The 19,236-nt window shown below is 37.3% G+C and overlaps 1 protein-coding gene across 1 annotated transcript in view; it reads left to right on the top strand.

Moving 5' to 3' along the window:
* The window catches only part of LOC103578002 (synapsin), a 426,902-nt gene that overhangs the window by 199,453 nt on the left and 208,213 nt on the right, over positions 1 to 19,236 (top strand). The window contains exons 5-6 of the mRNA XM_014442888.1: positions 16,882 to 17,017; positions 17,968 to 18,072. Coding sequence (XP_014298374.1) covers positions 16,882 to 17,017; positions 17,968 to 18,072 — 241 coding nt within the window. The remainder of the gene's footprint in view (positions 1 to 16,881; positions 17,018 to 17,967; positions 18,073 to 19,236) is intronic.

Raw genomic sequence — 19,236 nt, 5'->3', positions numbered from 1 at the left:
ATTTAATAAAATAGAGGAAAATTTTTTTTTAGTTTTCAAAAATCGAAAAAAATAGTAGCCATTGAGAACCCACAACCAGACCGGCCTAAAAAGTTGTGGTTTGAGTAGTAGTTTACTGTAAAAAATTTTAAAGAAAATCAAAATATGCACTCACTTTAAAAAATGCAATTCAAATTTAAAAAATAAAAAAACACGTATAAAACACTTGAAATAATTTTTTTGTAGTTTTTTTCCAAAATTACATGGCAAAATGATAGTTTTTTATTCAGTGAGTATTTTGATTTAAACCATCCCCTAAAAAGTTATCAGTAAAAAACTATAAAAAGAGCGGTTTTCTTCAAAATTCGATATCTTTTGAACCGGTGATCAAAAAAATCTCAACATTTCGGAAAAAGAGTTTTTTGATGGGTACAAAAAAATAAAAAAAAATTGAGGAAATCTAAATTTAAAATTTTTCAAACTGTCCGATTTGGCATGGAATGCCCCATATACATTGTAATATACGTGTAATATACTTAACATTATAACCACGAATATATATATATATTATTAATCAATAACCTGCCTGCCCTCATCATCAGGTTATGGGCCCAGATAACGTGGGCACCCCATCGTATATATCGAAGTAGTTATTAATTAAATAAAGAAGTTAATTAGAAACACGCGAAAAACGCGCGAGAATCATCCAGAAGTTTCGAAAGCGTACAGTGGCGTGGAATTCATCATTGTGGGACACTAGGCGTAAGAGCTCGAACATTTTTGGCGGGAAAACCGTTGCGTGCTGTGACTAGCGTAAACAGTTGATAGTGTCGATTTTTGTGGTTGTTAAGTGAACAGTAAAATGGCCTTTTCAATAAAAATAGATCCCCTTACCAGAGAAAACTATTGGTCGTGGAAAACACAGATGGAAGGTATTCTCATGAGTCATAAAACGTGGGAGTATGTTGTTGGCGAAAAGACCAAACCAAGGTCAGAACTAGAAGAAATCGCAGCGTGGGTCGAAAAGGACCGAAGAGCTATGGCAGATTTTTTGATTGCGCTGGAGATAAACGAGGCAGCAACGTATGATGACTTGGAGACGTCGAAGGAAATCTGGGATTAGATCAAGGTGACGTATAAATTTGGGGGACCAGCACGAAAAGCGTACATGCTGAAGAAGCTGACTTTGTCGAGGATGGCAGAGGGGAATGATGTGAGGAATCACGTCACTGAGATAATAGAGACAGTGATAAGACTGCGAGAAGTCAAGCTGGAGATAGTCGAAGAGATGTTGGTTATCTTGTTGTTGAACAGCTTACCAGAAAGTTATACAGTATTTAAGACATAGATAGAAACACGGAAGGAGTTACCATCCCTGGATGAACTCACGGTCAAACTTCTGGAATACCAGAAGGGACATACAGAGCAACATGTTGAGCCAGCACAAGGAGCAATGTATTTGAGGCAGAATCAGAGGAAACAACGTGGACTCTATGGCGGAAAGCCTAAGGCGTTGATTTCTCGGGACGAGCATTTTCGGCGGGAAGTCGAATGTTTCAAGTGTCATAAGAGAGGGCACATCGCAAAAAACTATCCAGAAAGAAACAGAAGAGAATACAACAGTGCGCGAAATACAAATGAGTCATCATTAAGTACCAGTGAACAGGCTATGTACAGTAGTAGTGGTAACACGTGTTGGTGTATAGACAATAGTGCGACAAGTCATTTGTGTAACAGTAGAGACAAATTTAGTAAATTTGAACCTAACTATGCGGAGTGGAGCCTAGCATCTGATAAAAACTCCAAAATATGCGGACGGAAAACGCGTCAGTGAAAGTGTCAACCGGTAAAAGACAGTGGGACATCGGGTTTAAAAACATCTCATACGTACCAGATTAGAGAACGAATTTATTCTCGGTGGCACGAGCCACAGAATTTGGACATACAGTGACCTTCAGGAAAACTGAAGCGGTAGTGATAAATAAAAATAATAATGTGATTATGCACATGCAGAGAGGCGGGAATCTGTACTCTATAAGCGACATCAAAGACAGTGTTAGCAATGCCGAGACCAGTGAAAAACTAAGGATAAATAAATGGCATGGAAACTTGGGGCGTGTAAATGACCGAGACCTGAAGCTCATGGCCAATAAATAAATGGATGGCTTGGCAATAAGCACTAGTGAAAAATTATCAAAGTGTGAGGTGTGTATTCAAGAAAAACAAATCAGATTACCTTTTCCCAAGACCATTGAACAGAGAACTCAGAAATTATTAGAAATAGTGCATTCAGATGTATGCGGACCAATGCGACATGCATCTGGTTCAGGGAAAAGATATTTTGTCACTTTCATTGATGATAAGTCAAGATGGTGTCAAATGTACTTGATGAAAAATAAATCTGAAGTTCTGGTGAAGTTTAAGGAATACAAGAACGAGGTGGAAAACTAGGCTGGGGAAAGAATAAAGGCGTTACAATCAGACAACGGAAAAAAGTATTGCAATGGGGAATTCAACGAGTATCTACGGAAAAATGTAATTCGGAGAAGGCTGACTACACCTCGCCCCTCAACAGAACGGCATTGCAGAGAGAAAAAACCGAACACTGATAAAAATGATATGATGTATGATGCCACAGGCAGGGGCACTCCTTCACCTGTGGGCCGAGGCGATAAGCAACGCAAAATATACAAGAAATAGATGCCTGACCAGTGCGTTAAATGGAGAAATACTGTATTGTGTGTGGTAGGGAAAACCTCTCACGGTTAAACACATGCAAATGTTTGGAACGAAGGCTTTAGTCTTGGATAAAAGCAAAAGCGCGGGAAACTAGATTTCAGGTCAGTACCAAGAGTGTTCGTAGGATATGCACTTACCTCGAAGGCATACCGTATCTATTTTCCGCGAGGTAGATCAGTAAAAACTACAAGCGACGTGAAGTTTGTCGATCAGATTGGTTTTAAAGGCGAATATAAGGAAATATTTTAAAACGCGAGAAACACTGAGGCAATAGAGGAGCAGTGTAAAGAGCAGTGCGGGGAACTCGAGATGCCGAGGTCAGAGCCGAAGAAGCCCGAACCAGAAAAAAAAGAAGAGAGACTCCAAAGAACGAGAGGGGCAACAAAATCATGGGAAGGCGTAACTTTACCCAGCAAGAGAGGCCAGGGACGTCCGATGTATATTGGGACAGGATCGGTAAGATGACAGAGGAAAGTACACGTCACAGTACCCGACGAACAGAGTGGGGAGGACCACCGAGCTGCAAGCGAAGAAGAGAATGAAGAAAAAGAGGATAATGCGATGGACCAAGATGTATTCGCGTATCTAACAGCGACAGAAACTCCTACTACATGGAAACAAGCGGGCAAGACAGAAAATGCGGACTCGTGGAACAGAGCATTAGAAGAAGAGATGCTAGCCCAAATAAAGAACAAGGCATGGGAAATCGAAAAAAGACCCAGGAACAGAAAAGTAATCGGAAGTCGCTCCATATTTCGCACTAAGTCTGATGGCAAAAGAAAGGTCATTATAGTAGCAAACGGATGTTCTCAGAGGCCAGGAGAAGATTTCACCGAGGCATTTTTACCAGTAGCAAGGTCAACGTCGGTGAGGATCATGGTGCCTATAGCAGCAGAATGCGATTTGAAAATTCACCAAATGGACATAGTGACTGCTTATTTAAATGGTATATTGCGCGAAAGTATATGCATGGAAGTGCCCGAGTGTATGCATGAAATTATCAAAAGATAATTGCGGGTGAGCTCATCGGTTAAAGAGGGAAGGTAACATGCGTTGAACAAATAATGAAAACCGTAAAGCCCTGGAGAGAGAGCTTGAAAGCGGCGAGTGACAGTGTATGTGCTCTGAAAAAGTCGTTGTATGGATTTCGCCAAGCTGGGGTTGAGTAGCATAGAAGATTAGTAGATAGACTAGATGTATTAAGATTTAATGCAGTGCAACAAGACAAATGTTAGTTTGTTAACCGGAAAGGTGACAGAGTGATGTATATAGCAATATACGTTGATGATATCTTATAGCTAGTGAAGACGAGGCCTGTATAGGTGAAATAGAGAAAGCGTTATCAAAGTCATTCGAGACTAGAGATCTTGGGGTAGCTAAAAGTTGTATAGGAATCGAGTTTGAGCGGGACGAAAAGTTACGTGTGTTCTTGAGACAGAGACAGTATACCAGAGCCGTACTTAAGAGCAAACCGGACTAGCTCTATTGTAGATGCTACCTGGGGAGAGGACTCAACGGATCGTAAGTCGTATGAGGGGTATGGATTCATACTGGTGGGATCTGTAAAAAGTTGGGAGGCGCGAAAACAGAAAACAGTGGCGCTCTCAAGTACAGAGGCAGAGTAAATAGCAGAAGCGGAGGTTACGAAAGAGGCATTATACTTAAAAGGCTTATACAGAACGAATGCCGGAAGATATGTTTACAAAAGGTCTGAGTCATAATACGCACAGAAAATGTGTAAGCACTATTGGCATTGTAAATTAGTGTGTGTGAGCGCTTGAATAAGTTTGAACGCACTATGCACCTTGGAAGAGGGTGTTGAGGGGCAACGTTCATAGTGCTAGTATATTCAGAATGTACCAGAATGTATTAGTTACACTAATGAACATTGTTAATATATCTATAGTGGTTAGTTCTTACCAATACACCATCCTAGATGGACGTAGATCATGTACTTACATATACATTGTAATATATGTGTAACGTACTTAACATTATAACTAACAATATATATATATAGAGATATATATATAAATATATATATATAGACAAACCGCTTTTATTTTCGCGATTTTTACCAGCAGCCACCAGAATTCGCGGGTTGAACCCTGGCTTAGGCTGGCCTCTAACAAATTTTTATTTTACTTGGACAGAGCAGTGGGCTGGGGTTCTTGCAAAGCAAAGACCCGCACTTATTCAAACTCGACAACGTATATGAAAATTCATCAACCTACCTCACGGCTTATTATTTATAAATTATTTCTTATAATTACTTTAATTATCCTATGCAGCTTAATCAATAGGTATTGGATCTTATTACATAATTTTACCAGTATGTTAAAATTTGAATAAAAGATAATAGGTAGAAAGGAAAGTATGCAAGTTTTTTGCCAGTTATAATAATTTTAATTACTTACAATAAATGTTCTCGCAGAATACAATCGATATTGTCCAAATAACAATAAATGGCCACGTGGAAAGCGTTGGTTATCGCACTGATTTTGTGTTTTATAATTAATACGCTGATACTACAGATGTATCAGCGATAACGTAATAATGAACATAACAAATTAAATATATTTTGTACTCAAATAATAATAATATACGATATATAATGAGATCGCAAGCTAAGTTGCCAGTTAGATATAACGTACAATAATAATATCAAATAATAATAAATTGATACAATACAAGTAAATTGCCGGCTAATAATTAATTAATTCAGAATATTCAAATACGTCTAAACGCTACTAGATCCAAGATCGAAGTCTGACCGATAATTGAGGGCCTGGAACTCGCCTCTGAACTCTGTCCCCACTTCACCCTTACGGTCATGCGTCAACGTGAAAATTAGTCATGTGACCACGGCACTATAACTTGTGTAGTTTCAGACGACAAGAAGACGGGGAAAATTGGGAACCGCAAGGCTGAGGACGACGAAGAATTAACATTGTCTCAATCCCCCCTACCAAGCCAAGGTTACCCTTTTGACCTCTCGTCTACGTTGTCTGAAAGTATTGCGAGTAGATCGCCAGATATGCAAGTAAATTACCAGTAATAATTATACAATAGTTATATACAAAAAATTATTTACATTAAATTATTTACAGCAGTGCGAATAAATCGCCTGAAATTGCAAGTTAATTGCCAGTAAAAAAAGATTTGCAATTGAAAAATTCTTGCCAGATCGCAAGTTTCAAAAATTTCGAGTTAATCGCTAGTAATGCAAGTAGATTGCCAGTAAATTTGAGTGTTTGAAGTGCGAGTCAATCGCCAGCTATGCAAGTGTATTGCCAGTAAAAAAAAAAATAATTTTAAGGACGATCGCAAGCCGTTAGGAGTATTGTGAATCCAACTCCAAGTCCAGCCACTCTAATCTCGAGTCCACCTTGATCCTGAGACTTCGATCTGGATCCGGAAATCTTTACAACTTACGAACTAAAAAAAAATAAAATATAGAAATAAAAATATAATTTTAAATATTTGTTTCCCACAGCCTCTGGACTGTAAAGAAAGTATAGTAATTTTTTTTTTTTTCTGCTACTAACTGCTACAGGACTCGAAGCTGTAATTGAAAATTATTACAATTGGCAACAATAATAAAATGAATTAATGAGATGAGTATGAGATTATGTACATGTTTTTATTTAGATTTACAATCTAAATCGGTAACGTAAGATAATTTACTCCAGTTTCTTGGTAGCGCGCAAGCGACTACGATGGAAGCGCTCAATGTCCTCCGGAGTGTACTTTGTTGATATCCAATCTTTGTACCCCGGGTATCTGCGATTACAAAAGTTGCAGTGTGGGTCAAATAATTGGCTTGGGATGCCACATCCTTGACAACGTCCCCGAATGTAGTCCTTGTAATTTTTGTCGTGTGGACGGAAGCACGTTGCCGTCGTCACTTGGTCCTGATAGCATACGTGGCACATGTCAGGTCGCCATGGTAATTGACATTCGGCAATTTTGTGGTCTCGTTGCCGAAAATTTTGACACGCATTGGAGATGAACAACGACTGAGCTTGGGTCGTTACCGTCTGTGTCCATGATTCCATCAATTCTGTATAACATATCCGAGGCTTAACAGTGATGCAGATCTTCTCGACAGTCTTGCAGAAGATGGCGTAATCCATAAAATGGAGACCGTTATGGACGACGACCTGTTGGGAAATCTCCATGGCAGCTGCTGTAGAGGTTGATGTTGGCACAGAAGTTATACTAGACAGAAATTGCTTATATGCTTCTTTAGGTTGCAGCGGGACATCATACTTTGGAGCTAGAGTTGTCTGTGAGTACGGTAAAGAATTGGCGAACGTTACCATCTGGATCTTGGTTTTGATGTCTTTGGGGATGGCTCCCGAAGCTCGTAGTGTCGAAACTTCTTTCTCAAATAGCTCTTGGCGAGCCATTCGCCTAGCTAGCAGTGATTATGGTGGAAATCTGGCATTTTCCGGAGGTGGACGTTGGTATGCGCCATCACGAATCTTGACTCCTGGATTCGGACCGCAAGCGGAAGCTTGTTGAGCCAGTAATGGCAACACCGATTTGTCATTTGGCGTAATACCGATGTCATACTCTACTTTGACTGGAGTAGAGGTTGCAGTTGAGGTCGTTGTTGTCTGACAGCTGATTTCAGTAACGGTCAGTTGCGTTTGCGAGTTGATCGCCTGGAATTTCTTAGCAAATTCTTCGGGGCTTGGCAATTTGATGTCTGCGATCAATTTTTGGCTTTGCTGGACTTGCTCAGTTAACTGATCAAGTCGTGCCGTGAGGTTTGTTATGATACTTGACTCTGGTTGCGGAGTGACTGGAGGCATTTTCAGAGACTCTAATTGCGTTTTGAGTTCTGCGACTTGGTCAGTGATGGTTTGAATGACGATTTGCAGGTCTTCTAGCTTCTCGTCGATGCGTTCCATCCACTGGATGTCGAATCTTGATGTCCCAGATGATATTGACGTGACCGCAGGACGGTGACTTATAGCACGGTCAATGCGAGCGTGGAGCTTACTAAATTCATGCTTCATGAATTTAGTTAGAGTCTCGAACATTGCTGGAGTTGGTGTGGCTGGTGGACTCGACACGTATAGTGCAGATGATGGACGACCAAAGTCGAGACCAGTCGTCGTTTGCCATGGCGGCAACATAAATTGGGGTCCGGTTGATGTCGCTGACCCAGTAGACCATGTTGGTGATGCTGCAACGGTTGTTGCGATTACCGGTGCCACCGGTGACGAAGTTGCTGTTGTCTTCTCAATAGCAGGGGGTAATTCAGAGGTGGATGTTGATGCAGTGTTAGATGAGAGTGATAACGATTCAGATGATGGTATGACTGCATGGATGAATGTTACTTCAGTATCAGACACCTCGGCCTCGGACTCATGAGATGAGGCTTCAGTCTCTGATCCTGACTTTCTATGTATTTTGACTTTCATGGTGAATGATCTGAAATATATTAAAAATAATCAGTTACGTCTTCGAGACCGTCTAGGAATTTTTAAATCATTGTAATAGTATGTGCCAATATCGTTACCGGCATTATCTTGTAATTCAACTACTAGAGGACTTAAAATTTTAGAGACAATCGCGGGTCCCGAATATTTTGGTGCTAATTTAGCACTGTAACCGTTAACTTTATTGCTTAGTTTTTTATTTAGGTAATAAACTTGATCACCGATTTTTAAATCTATAGGAATATCAGAAAATTTTTGTTCGTGTTGTTTCCGCGTGCGTTCCCTAGCTTTTAACATATTTTGCTCAACAAAATGTCTCAGTTCAACTGCACGGTCCATTCGGGCTTGCCAAACGGTAACGTCAGATACGTCTAAATTTTCAAGAAGATCAGTGTCATTAATTAGTCGTGCGTCACGTCCGTGGTTTGGATAGAATGGAGAGACGCCTAAAGCAGTATGTACCGAGGTATTATACGCGAATTTTAAATCATCAATATGTTCATCCCAATCTTTTTGATTTTTACTTGTAAACGCGACAATCATAGGTTTAATTGTACGATTGCAGCGTTCAACGGGATTTGCGCAAGGGTGACCGATAGGAGTAGGTGTAAATTTGATATTAAATTGACTAATTAAATTAATTATATCTTTGTTTATGAATTCTTTGTCATTGTCTGAGATAATTTGGCAAGGAGAACCCCAGTGATTAAATACAGACATCAAGTGATGTTTTATGATTTTTCCCGACTGTTGTTTCAGAGGAAAGATTTCAAGATAGCGCGTATAAAGATCTTCAATAACCAGAGCATATTGATTCCCCATAGTTGAACGGGTATATGGACCAATTGTGTCAATAGAAATAATAGACCAAGGTTGAGTTGGTGGTCTTGTTCCGATATATCCTTGCGGTTTTGTCTGATCACTTTTAGTCATTACACAAGTTTCGCAAGCTGAAACGTAAGATGAGACGTCTTTGAACATTCCTGGCCAGTAAAAATGATCTCGTATCCGTTGATAACTTTTGTCAATCCCAAGGTGACCCGATTGAGCTTCACAGTGTGCTTTCTTGATAGCTGGACGAATTTCTGATTCAGTTAGAACGACTTTCCAAGGATTTAATTCACCAAGTAATTCCTTGACAGCTAGTGGACGGTAAAAATACAACTTATCGTTTTCATATTTCCATTCACGATAATTCTCTGGATATTTCTGAACGACTCGGACTTTCTCGTCATACCAAGCGGAATTTTGAGCAATTGCACACAGTGATGACGGATTAGAATCTGAAGCAGTTAAATCAGCAGTCTCTGGTTCTTCGTATCGACGCGAAAGTGCGTCTGGAGCTTCATTTTGTGTACCTCGATAGTGAACAACTTCGATGTCATAAGCGGAAATGTCAATTGCCCACCTGGCCAATCTACCTGCAGGATTTTTTAGTGAGTGAAGCCATTTTAATGCGAAATGATCAGTGTAAACCGTGACTGGTAAACCCTCGATGTAACCGCGTAATTTCTGTAAGGACCACACGACAGCGAGACATTCCTTTTCTGTTGTTGTGTAATTCATTTCGGCTTTATTTAACGGTCGACTTAAACAGATAATTAAATTTTCTCGATCGAGTTCTGGATCATACTGAGTTAAAACAGAACCTAACCCCGTGTTGCTAGCATCAGTGTATAGACGATAAGATAAGTCTGGACGTGGCAATGACAATGTTGCGGCTTTTAACAGGGCTTCTTTCGTTGCCTTAAAAGCTTTTTCTTCGACGTCTGTCCATTCCCATGGAACTCGAGTACTTGCTAATTTGTTCAAAGGACCTTGAACTTGTGCGACATTTTTAAGATGTTTATGGTACCAATTGACTAATCCATTAAATCTTCGCAGTTCCTTACGGTTTGTAGGTCGTTTATAGTTTGCAATTGGCTCCAATCGAGCTGGATCGGGTTTCAAACCATCTTCGTTAATAATGAAGCCCAAAAAGTGAACTTCAGAGCATCCAAAATGGCTCTTTTCTTCGTTCATTTTTATTCCAGCCTTACGGAATCCTTTAAAGACAGCTTGGAGAAGAATTTTATGCTCTTGTAAATCGTCACTAATTATTATCCAGTCGTCGAGATAGACGAAAATTTTATTTTCTGCTTCAGTATATGGAAACTGAGTTTTTAATGAGTCAATAATTTTTTGTCGTACTATATCGGAAACTTCTTGGTACGTGTTTGGTGCATTTGTGAGACCAAATGGCATCCGAATCCATTCAAATAACCCTCGTCCATCTACGCAGAATGCTGTGTACTGACGGCAAGTTGGCTCGACTAGACATGATGGAAGGCATCGCTGACATCAAGTACCGAAATTACTTTAGCACCTTGAAGGCTTGACAAAATACGATGCATAATTGGTAGTGGATAAGCAGATTTTTTCACTACTTTATTTAATGGCCGGTAATCGATGCACATGCGCCAAGTATTGTTCTTTTTGGGTACCATTACTGGTGAACATGCCCAAGCACTATTTGAAGGCTGAATATAACCCTTCGAGAGTAATTCATCAACTTTATCGTGCATGGCTTTCATTACTGGTGAACTTCTACGGTATGGTTTAGTGCGTATTGGAGTCTCATCTGTCAATTCGATACGATGCTGCACTAAATGCGTTAAACCCAACTGGACTTGTTTATTTTTTTCAAATTCTTTGGCAAGAAATTTTTCCAGATCGACGCGTTCAGCTGACGACAGTACATTTAATGATGCTTGATTTATAAATCCAGACCGAGAGAAGAATGTATGAGTGACGTTACTGGTATTTAATTTCCAAGTACTCTCCTTGGAATTTACTTGGATATCTGCTAGTTGCCAGAAATCAAGACCAAGAATTACTGGAGTAGACAATTCAGATAAAACACTTAACCAAGTGATAATAGCATGACCATCGAGTTTAATTTTAAATGAGGCTCCACCACGGGTTTGCGTGGACATGGAGTTAGCCATGGTTACTCCATGAGTGCTAGTGGGGTCAGGTGTGAGGTCTTGCAGTTGATATTCTTTGATTTGTTCATACGCAATCTCAGAAATATAACTGCGCTCACTCCCACTGCCCAGTAATGCTTCGAGCTCATATTTACCGATAAATATATTGGCAGTCATGCGACTTACTGTTGACGGAGCTGTGAGGCTGGCTGAAGAAGTCAATGGGCTGAGTTTATTATCATTGCTGAGCATTGGCAGTAATGTACTCTGTTTATTGTCTGAATTCATTTGAATGGTGAATTTTGGAGAGTAGGCAATGTCTTCACTCGAATCGGATCGATACTCATCAATCTCTGAGTCATATAAAGGACTAGTATCCTCCCTTAGATCACAGAGAAGGGCATCGTCTGTCTCCGAGGTACTCTCAAGCTTTGTGACAGTTGGTTGTTGCCGTTCGTTTATTTCCAAGTCTAGTAGTGAATTTTTAATTGGAGATTTTAATCGATTTTTATTAATTTTATTTTTAGAATTACGCGACGGATTTATGGAATTTTTGATTTTGGATTTTAGAATTTTTACAGGATTTTAAATTTTTGGTCTTCTAGTATTTCGGATTTGTTGAGAAGCTTCTGAGCTTGTCTCCCAACTGGACTCTTCACTTACCAACTTGTCGGCAATTTGATCGAGGGGAGTTGAAAAATCAATTAAATCAGCCTCAGGATTCTCATTACCATCCAATTTTGGAGTGTCGGCAGCTATAGGATAATTTAAAAAGAATTTTCCACGACTGATGACGAATTCAGGAGCATCAGGATTTAATTCGAGCATATTTGATTTATCTTCAGTATTTACAATAGGCTTGTCCGAATTATTATTTGGTACAGGAGCCCTGGTAACGTGATTGGTGTCTACCAGGGCGCTTATGCGTTTTTTGGAGACGAAAAGGTAATCCTGCTTTAATACGCAGTTCGTCGGTTACTGGTCCATAGCAAACTTCGGCAAAATGACCAATTTTTCCGCAACGACCGCAGACAGGAGCTTTCGTTGCATTATTATTCGATGATACTGGAGTTAAATTAATAGGAGTTACTTTTCCCGGTGACGTATTTGCCGTATTTTAATCTAATTTTTCTAAAATAGTTTTCATCATAGACTCGAAATTATTTAATAAAGTAAAAGACTCAAAATCTACATTTTTACTAACTGGATTTGACTGTGTTGAATTTTGAGCGTATTTAGAATTATGAAAATTTTTATTATTGTTAAAATTATTATTTCTATTAAAATTATTGTTTCTATTAAGATTATTATTTCTATTGAAATTATGATTTGCGAAGTTATTGTTAGGTGGTACAGTAGAAGGCTGTAAAGTCTCTATACTATTCAATTAATCTGTTTCTGTACTTTTGATAGAATTTAATGGACTACGGGTTTTGATTCTACTGTTATTTTCTTTACGATTTTTAAAATGAGGGTTCAGCGCATCAGCCGTTGACTGCCAGGCGCTGACCCGTGTGTACAATTTCGCGTAAGTCATAATAGTCGTATCCGAAAATTTTTGTAGAAACTGAGGATTAAATCGGGAGGTTATAATTTGAATCTGCTTCATTTGCGGTAACGGATCTTCTAATTTTGCGAATTCGCTCTGCATCCGGTTAATAAATGCAACCCCTGTCTCGTCGCTGCTTTGTTTAGCCGAATATATCCCCTGCAGCACCGACTCGTCTGCCACCCAGCTGTGAAATAAACCTTCATTTTGGTAATACCACTCGAGTACGTCGCCGCGAAGTAAATTGGTTACCACTGCATAGAAATTTTCGAAAGAAATATCATTGCTGATCATCCGCTGCTCGATTATTTTTAAATATTTTCTGGCGTCAATGGGAGATGATCGATCATGAGACGGAAATGAGACATTCCAAGATTTAACAAGACGGCTGAGATCATACAACCGCATAGAGTTAGACCCACTCATATTTGAATTGCCCGCTGCAACTGTATAAGTATTATGCCAGGTTGACGGCTGAGCATGTGGGTATGCTTGTACTGATGAAGCTTGTGTGTATGGATTTATGAGTGCGGGTGCGCTATTATTGCTAGGTGGATGAATGTATGTTTACGAGAGTGTCGGCTGAGTATTCATATGCACTGATAGCGTATGAGCTGGTGGTGGGACCACTGAGTGCGCGTACGGTTTACGCGCAGGTAAGCCAGGCATGGCGAACTGCTGTCCGTTCGCTTGCGTTGCCGAAACGTGTGCATGTGGCTGTGGGATGACTTGGCGAGTAGAGAGGGGGTTCGCTGCCTGTGACGTCACAGTGGCAGCAGGGAACAGCTCTCTCGGCATCCACATGCTTGATGCGTCTGGTTGAAAAGATGGAGGTGGCAATTGAGTACCTGGGGGTCGCAAAACCGTGCTCGATATACGAAGCAAGTGCTGGCGTTCTGCCCGCAAAGCTTCAATTTCTGTCTGAAGGCCCGAAACTACATTTTGTAATACAGCAACGGAGGTCGTATTTTGGGACTCTGAAATTGGTGCAATTCCACTAACGTTGTGAGAATGACCATTCACGTTTCCGTTCGAACTCGTAGTACAAACATTATTATTGTTATTACTGACAGATTGGTTTTTGGTACAAAGGGTACTATTATGTATTTCATCGTTGTGCGTAAGATCGACAAGATCATCCATTGCGCTTGATGCGGTGGGAAAATGAATAAGATTACCCGGATTGTTAACCGAGGTGACTGGGAGAGATGATTGTGGAATCGGCGTTCTCGGTAGTGTCATTTTGGCGGGAAAACTGTCTCAGTAAATTCTTTTTGAAATAATAATTTGTAAAATTTTATTATTAATAAAATTTTTTTCTCTTAATCCGAACTAATAATAATCTTGTCGGATTATAAATAGATTTATTTAATCAGGGATTATTGTAATTCGAGTCTTTCCAAAACTATAAAGACTATTTATTTATGAATAAATTAATAGTTTATTTAAGTTATTGAGATTCTTGATGACTAATAAAAATTTTGTTTATTATTGTAATGACTTATTTTGGATTATTGAAATTTTCAATGACTCATAAAATTTTTATTTATTACTGCAAAGATTCTATTGATAATGTTCTTAAGTGCTTAGTTTATTTGAGAACAATTTTGTCGAGCAAAAGATATTTTATTTTAAACCGGAAACGAATATAGTAATCTTTTGTGTCGTACAGAAAGTAATAAATTTCTTTACTTAGAAAATATTCGAACCAAAGTTTTATTTTAACATTTTAAGTATTTATTTTGATTATTTACTTTGGGTTGTCTTTTATGCGTAAGCAGAGGATAATAAACAGTAAAGAGTTAATACTAGTGTCTCGAGTTACTACACGTGTAGCTAGTATACGCTAAAGGTCAGAATATAACGAAATATTTATGAGAACGAAACCGGCACACAATATTACAATGATAAATAATTTTTACAATAAATATTTCATAATAAATTGATAACAATTAAAATAAAAAAATTAAAGAAGCAATTAAATATTTTATAAAATTTTGATGCGGATAATGAATTATGAAATGTAGTAGAATGATGAATGTAAAAAATGAAATTGTTAATACTGGTAAAATTTTTGAAATAATTACTGAAAATTGTATAAAATTTTTGCTGCAATGCCGTGAAAAAAATCAATAGAATTTTCAGTTGCCCGTTTGAATTACTGCAAAGTCCCTGTTCGAGCGCCAGTTGAGACAAACCGCTTTTATTTTCGCGATTTTTACCAGCAGCCACCAGAATTCGCGGGTTGAACCCTGGCTTAGGCTGGCCTCTAACAAATTTTTATTTTACTTGGACAGAGCAGTGGGCTGGGGTTCTTGCAAAGCAAAGACCCGCACTTATTCAAACTCGACAACGTATATGAAAATTCATCAACCTACCTCACGGCTTATTATTTATAAATTATTTCTTATAATTACTTTAATTATCCTATGCAGCTTAATCAATAGGTATTGGATCTTATTACATAATTTTACCAGTATGTTAAAATTTGAATAAAAGATAATAGGTAGAAAGGAAAGTATGCAAGTTTTTTGCCAGTTATAATAATTTTAATTACTTACAATAAATGTTCTCGCAGAATACAATCGATATTGTCCAAATAACAATAAATGGCCACGTGGAAAGCGTTGGTTATCGCACTGATTTTGTGTTTTATAATTAATACGCTGATACTACAGATGTATCAGCGATAACGTAATAATGAACTTAACAAATTAAATATATTTTGTACTCAAATAATAATAATATACGATATATAATGAGATCGCAAGCTAAGTTGCCAGTTAGATATAACGTACAATAATAATATCAAATAATAATAAATTGATACAATACAAGTAAATTGCCGGCTAATAATTAATTAATTCAGAATATTCAAATACGTCTAAACGCTACTAGATCCAAGATCGAAGTCTGACCGATAATTGAGGGCCTGGAACTCGCCTCTGAACTCTGTCCCCACTTCACCCTTACGGTCATGCGTCAACGTGAAAATTAGTCATGTGACCACGGCACTATAACTTGTGTAGTTTCAGACGACAAGAAGACGGGGAAAATTGGGAACCGCAAGGCTGAGGACGACGAAGACAATTCACATTGTCTAAATATATATATATATATATATATATATATATATATATATATATATATATATATATTGAGATAATGTGAATTGTCTTCGTCGTCCTCAGCCTTGCGGTTCCCGATTTTTTTTCATCTCGTTGCCGCCTGAACTTAGTACGTCATAGTGCCGTGGTCACATGACTTTATTTTCACGTCGACGCATGTCCGTGGGGGTTAAGTGGGGACAGAGTACAGAGGCGAGTCCCAGACCCTCAATTATCGGTCAATCACTTCGATCCTGGATGACTTAGTGCTTAGACGTATTTTATTGTCAATTTGCGATACTTATTTTATATTAATTATATTGTTATATTTTCTACTATTATTCTAGCAATTTTACTTTCAATATTATTTTACTACTTCTTATAAATTGGTATAATTATTCTAAATCAAGTTTTGAATGAAGTTATTAATATTGTACGTTACCAGCGATTCACTCGCGACATGCAATATAATAATATTAAACAATAAATTAATTTATTAAGAAAGAATTGATAAATCTATTCATCATACGAAAACTATTGATAAATAGTAAGCCGTAAGTTGGTAAATTTTCGTACGTTGCCGTGTTTAAATAAGTGCGGGTCTTTGCTTTGCAAGAACCCCAGCCCACTGCTCTGTCCAAGTAAATCTAAAATTTGTTAGAGGCCAGCCTAAGCCAGGGTTCAACCCGCGAATTCTGGTGGCTGCTGGTTAAAATCTCAAAGAGATAAAGCGATTTGTCTCTCTCTCTCTCTCTCTCTCTCTCTCTCTCTCTCTCTCTCTATATATATATATATATTACAAATAAATCGTTAAACGTCCCTCTTTACTATATTTATACTGAATAGATAGGTGGATGAAAATATTTAAGGTTTTTCATTTTCATTTAGTCATTACTCTGAATCAGAAACTTGAATTTGAAAAAAAAAAAAAAAAACTAAGAATTTTCAAGCTAGAACAAACGTTAACATCTTAAATTGTTTGTTAAATTTAATGTAGTCTGATTAATAGTCTGTTAGTTAAGAGAATGTAACACAACGATTAAAGCTAAAAATTTAATTATTAAAGGGTATTTTTATTTATATTATAGGTGTTTCAAACCGGACTTTGCTTTAATACGTCAAAATCTTCGTGACGCTGGCGAGGATTACCGAAGTATTCTACTTGGCCTTATGTATGGAGGCGTTTCAAGTGTTAATAATCTAATGGCTATTTACAACTTTCAGGTGTGTTTTTAATTATTATTTTATAAAAGCCGTAAAGTAAAAAGTAGTAAGCCGTACTCAGAACGATGTTATAACTATACCATGAGAACATGTAGGTAATACCAGAAGACTGAATTATAGTAAGTTTTATATGGCTGTCTCCAGTCGTATATGTAGGAGCTTTGGGCCCTAGCATATTTCTGAATCTTTCGCTTGAGTGATTCGAAAGTAAGAAGAAAAATAATCTTTTCTCGATAATAAAATTATTAAATACTTAAAACCTACAGGTTCGGTTACTCTCTCTCTCTCTCTCTCTTACACACACACACACACACACACACACACACACACACACACACACACACACACACACACACACACGCACAGCGTGCATGCACGTGTTGATTGAAACTTTCAGAATTATTTGAATTCTAACAAATTTTTGATTGAGTCAAAACTCAGAGACATCTTCTCAAATACTTTAGAATAATATTCTTTCAGGTAAGCTTAAACATACAAAAAAAAATCGAAAAAATGTTGACAATCTAATAATTTATTGTAAATTTTTTGAATTTTTTCATTTACATCAAAAAATTTGATTCAGATTTTAAATAAATTATACTTTATAATGGTCTGCTCAGTTTTTGAAATATTCAAAAGCAATTATCTTGTCTATTCGTATCTGGTTATATTAACCTTTGATGAAAATCGGAATTATTGGCAAAAAATTTACGATTTCAAAATATATATTAACTTACATATGGCCATGCCAAACTAAATATGGACATGTACGGTCATAAATAGCTAATTTCCATATGTGGTCATTTATCATTCGGTTTTCCCGGGATATCATTGAAACATTTTTCTGGGGACTTACTACTTTTATCATTCTGCATACATGATATTCACAGCAAAACTAAAAGGTATAATGAATATTAATTTAAAAATATACTTCGCTTTTTTTGGATTAGGATAAGCCTTGGGTATTCGCACACTTAATTGGCCTCCAAAGACGCCTTGGAAAAGACAATTTTCCGCTCATAGAGCAAACTTTTTATCCTAATCATCAAGAAATGGTAAGGTTCAATAATTATATTCAAAACATTTTCATTTAGACAAAGTTTTTACTACGATAAAATTAATATCTTACTTGTAAAACTCGAAATTCTCATTTTCTTAAACACCGATTGTAAATCTGTGATTAAATTGGGCGCGTCAACCCATGCTCCAGTGCTATTGACAGAGTGAAGGAGTTTCATCACATCTGTATGAAAGAGAAAAAAAAATTACTACTTGCAGTCATCACAAAATATGCATGTCAGGCGTGCTTTAACTGTACATATTGAGGACTTTTCATTATCGTGAGAAAAAAAAACATTCGGATTGAATATTTTTGATATATGTATCGACGAGACATTATTCGCCAACGAAATCAATAAAAAGTAAGGACTAAACAATGAAAAAAAGTGGGTATATATTAAGGAACTCTATTTTAAACGAACATTTTTTTTTTTAGCAAACACAAGAAAATTTTGTTATTTATGTTGAGAGGAAAATTCCCTGAAAATTTCAGCACTTAATTTTAATTTTAAGTACTTCCTCTCAAGCATCAAAGTTTTCGCACTTAAAAAGCATGTAAATTGAACAACTTTTCTTTTAAATTACTATATTTTAACCCGGTCTTGAGTTAACGTTTTGAAACCAGTTCTTATTTGTAGAGTGATTGTTGCTTTTTAGAAGTGTAAAAAACGGTTTTGGTCTAAGTCGATCCATGTCAAATGTATCAGCTCCGAAAGTCAATTTTTTACTTTTTTCATTTATTTTTGTTAATAGTGAAACGGCTCATCCTAAAAAAAGTATGCAATGGACCAATCTTTGAAGAAATTTTGTCTTCTACAAAATTGCTCATGACACTTCTATTGCTAAAGTGCACTGTTCATGAGATACATGCCTTTTAACATTTTACTGTAAAAAAATTATAAGCTTAGTGTGGTACTAATCTTTTTCACTGTAAAATGTTAAAATGCATGTATCTCATGAATAATGCACTTCAGCAATACAAGTGTCACAAGTAATTTTGTAGAAGACCAAATTTTCTAATATATTGATCCCATGCATATTTTTTGAAAGATGAGCCGTTTCTTCACTACTAACAAAAATAAATAAAAAAAGTGAAAAATTGACTTTCGGAGCTGTTGAAAACCGTTTTATACACTAATAAAAAGCAACAATTACTCTAC

The sequence above is a fragment of the Microplitis demolitor genome, chromosome 5 (genome assembly GCF_026212275.2).
Source record: "Microplitis demolitor isolate Queensland-Clemson2020A chromosome 5, iyMicDemo2.1a, whole genome shotgun sequence".
Classification (NCBI taxonomy): domain Eukaryota; kingdom Metazoa; phylum Arthropoda; class Insecta; order Hymenoptera; family Braconidae; genus Microplitis; species Microplitis demolitor.
The sequence above is the reverse complement of the archived record's forward strand: the minus strand, read 5'-3'. Positions and strand labels throughout refer to the sequence as shown.